The sequence below is a fragment of the Limulus polyphemus genome, unplaced genomic scaffold, assembly GCF_000517525.1.
Source record: "Limulus polyphemus unplaced genomic scaffold, Limulus_polyphemus-2.1.2 Scaffold5836, whole genome shotgun sequence".
In the NCBI taxonomy this organism is placed as follows: domain Eukaryota; kingdom Metazoa; phylum Arthropoda; class Merostomata; order Xiphosura; family Limulidae; genus Limulus; species Limulus polyphemus.
Window position 1 is genome coordinate 1 of NW_013671446.1, and position 2,366 is coordinate 2,366.

At 37.2% G+C, this 2,366-nt stretch overlaps 1 protein-coding gene across 1 annotated transcript in view; it reads left to right on the forward strand.

Moving 5' to 3' along the window:
• The first annotated feature begins 828 nt into the window (after positions 1–828).
• Positions 829–2,366, forward strand: part of LOC106473040 — a 12,844-nt gene continuing 11,306 nt past the window's right edge. The window contains exon 1 of the mRNA XM_013933720.1: positions 829–888. Coding sequence (XP_013789174.1) covers positions 829–888 — 60 coding nt within the window. The remainder of the gene's footprint in view (positions 889–2,366) is intronic.

The following is a 2,366-nucleotide window of genomic DNA, read 5'->3' on the forward strand; positions in this document are numbered from 1 at the left end:
GGACAGCAGGAATCACATCTGAGCCGACCCATACGGAGCAACTAGCAGAACACGAGTGATCTGGATATGGGAAATAACTCCGGAGAGGAGTCTGATCGGAGGGTAGGCATACAGGTGAATACCCATCTAATTTTGACTAAATGCATCCACCCCCAGAGCTGAGGGGTGTGGAACTGAAGGCCAAAAGAAAGGAAGTTTTGCACTGCAGTAAGTGGAAAATAGCATTTTGGAAGGTATTCCCAGTTGAGAACACACCCATGGAGAGAACCTGGTTGGGACGAGATAAGTGATTGGCCACAATATATATAATTCTGGAAATATGATATGCCAGGACCACCAGAGAGATCTGGACTTGGTTCTCCCTAGCTTGGTGATATAGCCGATGACAGTGGAATTGTAGGAATAAGCCAAAACCACCTGCCTCCACAGGAAGAAATGAAACAGAGCCCGATGAACTGCAAAAAGTTCTAGGATGTTGATATGGAGAGCACCAACCAGAAATCTCTCAGGAATATCAAAAATTAAACAAGAGACTTAGATAGTTCTTTGAAATCCTGGAAAACAGCTGTTTAGAAGTCATGGTCCTGAGAAAGTCCTGAAATTTCAGCTCTCGAGAAAGATCTGTTGGTAAATCATGGTCTTGGGAGAGTCCTGGAATTCCCCATATGAAGTAATTGGCTTCGTTAAAACACACAATGTTTAGTTAGTGGAATTGATTTTGTTTATATTTTATGTTGGCCATTGTGAATTTTGTGCCTCTCGAATTGAGAGATTTGCAGTTTCTTTGGCAGGCACGTTTGAGGAACAAAAATGCAAGTTTAAACCAGCATGGCACAAGTTGAAAGTCCAGGAAATTTGGGTATGGGTCCTAGAGAGTTAATTTATAAGGTTTGTAAATACTGCAGTAGACTTGAGTAATTTTCACTTCTGTTCGTTTATCTCTTATTATCATTTTTACAGATTGTTAGGCTTGAGTAATTTTCACTTCTGTTTGTTTATCCAGTATTATAAGTTTCACAGATTACAGATGGTTCCCATAAAGTGGTATTTGCCAAATGGCACTTCCCCCCCCCTCCCCCCAGTGCACCAGTCTTTTATTCCCCCATCAGTTTCGAATAATTTCAGAACGTGCTGATCCACCAATCATACTGCACTTTCTGTACTAGCCCAACTGGCTCCCTCTACTCTTCTAGAGCAATCTTCACTTTCTCAGTTGTCATTCTAGTGTGTAGATGTTTGTTTTAACTCACTCTCCATGTGACTACAAAATCTTGACTGTGCTTGATCACAGATTTATATCAGTTTCAACTTCGAGGTTTGATTTCCATTTGTTTCTACTCGTATGTTTTTTTAAATGATTTCTGTTTTCTGAATTCTAATTTGTTTATATAGATTTGAGATTTAATATGGTTGATGATGAAATTTCTGCGATAGTCAACAATGGTATCTGGGGAAGTACAGGCTATATTTCTTGGGGAGTTCTTGTGTTACGTTCAGCCAACGATTTCTTCTTTTTCACCTAATGATTTGTGTGAAGAAAGATATAACTACAGAGTGGAAGTTTCTTTCTATAGCACCTGTTACCATGACATCCATGTAATATCCTGGTTTAGATATTGTTCTTCTGTGGGAAGTTTTTCAGTGTGTATTCCTCACTCCCAGTAGGTATACCCGTGTTTAGTGAGCTTGTGGGGATTGACCTATTTTCCTCACATGATAATTTAGGTCTTTCATGTCTTCAGTGTTTGGTAAGTTAGATTTTTTATAATTCTTTTATCATCTAAGTTATTTTAATTTATATTTGCATTTAGAGTTTGATTATTATTTTGTTACTTGTGTTGTTTGTTATGGTGTAGCTTTCTAATCTGACATAGAAATGTCTAAGACATTACAGAAGTAACAGAAAGAAGTTTTCTTGAGTCAGAACGCAGCTACCAGTTTCAAACAAAAGTGACTGTTGTCATTATTATTTTATTTAAAGATCACCTAACCCTAATACCACTCATCAACATGTAATGTGTACTGGGTAAGAGAGACCTTACATCGATAATGGAACTTTCTAAGTTTATTATGTCAGGTTAAATCGGCCACAATTCAGTTTGATTAATTTACTTGAGTTATAAATAAAAGATAACTGAATTAACTCTAATATTTATCACTAAATATTTTATCCTTAAAAGGACCCTCCCCTTCTTTGGGTAAGCATTATCTCAAAAGAGAACAGTTTTATAACATAGTGTCAAAATGATTAATATGTATTGAAAGTTACCTAGTGATCACTGTTTTTCAGTGCTAACAAATACCCGATGTTAATTGTTTTCAAACCCATGAGAAGTATGGAAGTCGTAAGCCCTCTAGCTTTAGAG